Source organism: Myotis davidii, unplaced genomic scaffold (assembly GCF_000327345.1).
Source record: "Myotis davidii unplaced genomic scaffold, ASM32734v1 scaffold502, whole genome shotgun sequence".
In the NCBI taxonomy this organism is placed as follows: Eukaryota; Metazoa; Chordata; class Mammalia; order Chiroptera; family Vespertilionidae; genus Myotis; species Myotis davidii.
The window spans coordinates 130,057-131,887 of record NW_006293000.1 but is presented as its reverse complement, the minus strand read 5'-3'; the positions used below and the strand labels follow the sequence as shown (position 1 = coordinate 131,887).

General features: G+C 59.4%; 1 protein-coding gene across 1 annotated transcript in view; it reads right to left on the bottom strand.

Moving 5' to 3' along the window:
* The window catches only part of EBF2 (early B-cell factor 2), a 204,151-nt gene extending 202,377 nt beyond the window's left edge, over positions 1-1,774 (bottom strand). Inside the window, exon 1 of the mRNA XM_006766438.2 lies at positions 1,180-1,774. Coding sequence (XP_006766501.2) covers positions 1,180-1,310 — 131 coding nt within the window. The 5' untranslated portion in view covers positions 1,311-1,774. The remainder of the gene's footprint in view (positions 1-1,179) is intronic.
* Between the last annotated feature and the right edge of the window lie 57 nt (positions 1,775-1,831).

Here is a 1,831-nt window from a genome sequence, read left to right as displayed (position 1 = left end):
GGGCTCTGGGGACCTGCCTGCTGCCCTGGCCGGCAGCCCCCGAGCCCAGACGGCGGCGGAGAGCGGCTGCCGAGGCCGCGGGCTTGGACGCGAGGGAAGGGGTGCGGGTGTTGCTTCCTCTCCTCCAAGGGCGGCAGCTGGTTCGCTCCACCCGGGACACCTGGAGACGTGGCCTGCTAAGAAAGAGGGATTTCTAGGCAACCCGTCCGGACGTAGAGAGGGCGACCAGGAGAGTGGGCAGGGCGGCTGGAGTCGTGGGAAGAAGTTCGTGGGCTCCTTGGGGTAAGGTGTCTTTCTCTTGCAGACAAGGACGTGGGGACCACAAATGCCAGCTCAGCAGTGACGACGAGGAGGGGAACCAGAATGTCTTCTCGGGGTGGCACTCGGGACCAGGAGTTTACCGTCTCAGCACGCGGACGCTTAGAAACCCTCAACTCCTGGGACCAGCAAAGCTAGAGGTTGGCGATGCCCAGCGTTTGCGGCCAGCTCCTCTCCTCGCCTCTCTTCTTCCGCAGTTTCTTCTACTGCTACTCCTTCGTCTTTTTCTCTCTGATTTCTTCTTTCCCCTCACTCCACCTCGATACCTCTGGCCCACCGTTCTAGCTCTGCGCCCAGACCCTCCAGCCAACCCCCTCCCGGAGCTTCGAGCAGCTTCGCCTTCCCAGGAAACTGATCCTGTCTGTCCGGCTCCTCTCGCCGCCGCCGCCGCCATCTGCCCGCTAGGCTCCCGGCCTCCAGGAATCGCGGGCAAGAAGCGGCAGAAGAGGAGCTCGCCGGCAGCTTTGCGGAACCAGCATCGCGGGGAAGCCGGCTCTCCCGCGGCCGTCACCGCCGGCTCCGGCCCCCGAGCTCCACTCCGGACCAGCCCCTCCTCGCAGGGCCAGGGAGTGAGCTGCGAGGCGGAAGATGCTACTTTGTTATTTTTCCTTCCAAAGGGCGGTCTGTGGGGAAGGAGTGGGGAGAAACTCCAGCATTAGCTGTGGGGTAAGTGTTCCCCAGGCTGCAGCGACCTGCATGCCCGAGGGCGAGCCCCAGCGCGCGGGGCCAGGGCAACAGATGCGGGGGAGAGACAACGAGACAGAGCGAGCGAGCGGGAGGAGGGGGACGGAGAAATAGAGACGGTGGGAGAGCAAACGAGCTAGAGACTTTGAGAGCATAATTGTGCGACCGTCTAGTTACCTCTGCGCCGCGACATTGGCGTCCACCACGCCGACATTCCGGACCCAGGACCTGACCGAATCCATCTCGGCGCTCAGTGATTTCTCTTTCAGAGCTGGCCCTCTTCCTAAAGTATCTTGAATCCCAAACATTTAAAAAGTATGATCTGTCTCTTTAAAAATAAGAGTTACCACGCTGTCCTTACTGTTCCCAACGTTGCCACCAAACCGTTTCCTCCAAAGCAATCCAAAAAAAGGGACCAAGTACTGAAGTTTGAGTCTCTCTTGAAAAAAAAAAAAAAAGATAACCCGTCGTTTGCTTCACGCGTGAGGTGCGGATTGGTGCAGTTAAAGTTTGGGTTTTATCCTCCGCAAGTTCAGATCTGCCGCCTCGGGTCCTCGGTCCTAGGTCGCTCGCATCCTTCCAGCGGCAGCGCTGCCTGCAGAAAGTGATCACAATTTAGAAGCATCACCTGTTCTGGGAGAAACAGGAGGAGATTGATGACTGCCTAATCTCTCCCTTTCCTCCTGGTCCCCCACCCTCCCGGCTCCCCCCCACCGCTGCAATTTAGAAAAAAAAAAAATTCCCAACAGGATCAGTTGTAAAAAGAAGGGGAAGACCCGGAGCGGAGAGGAGGCGGTGGCTGCGAGCACCTCGGAGCCGCTGCCGCCGC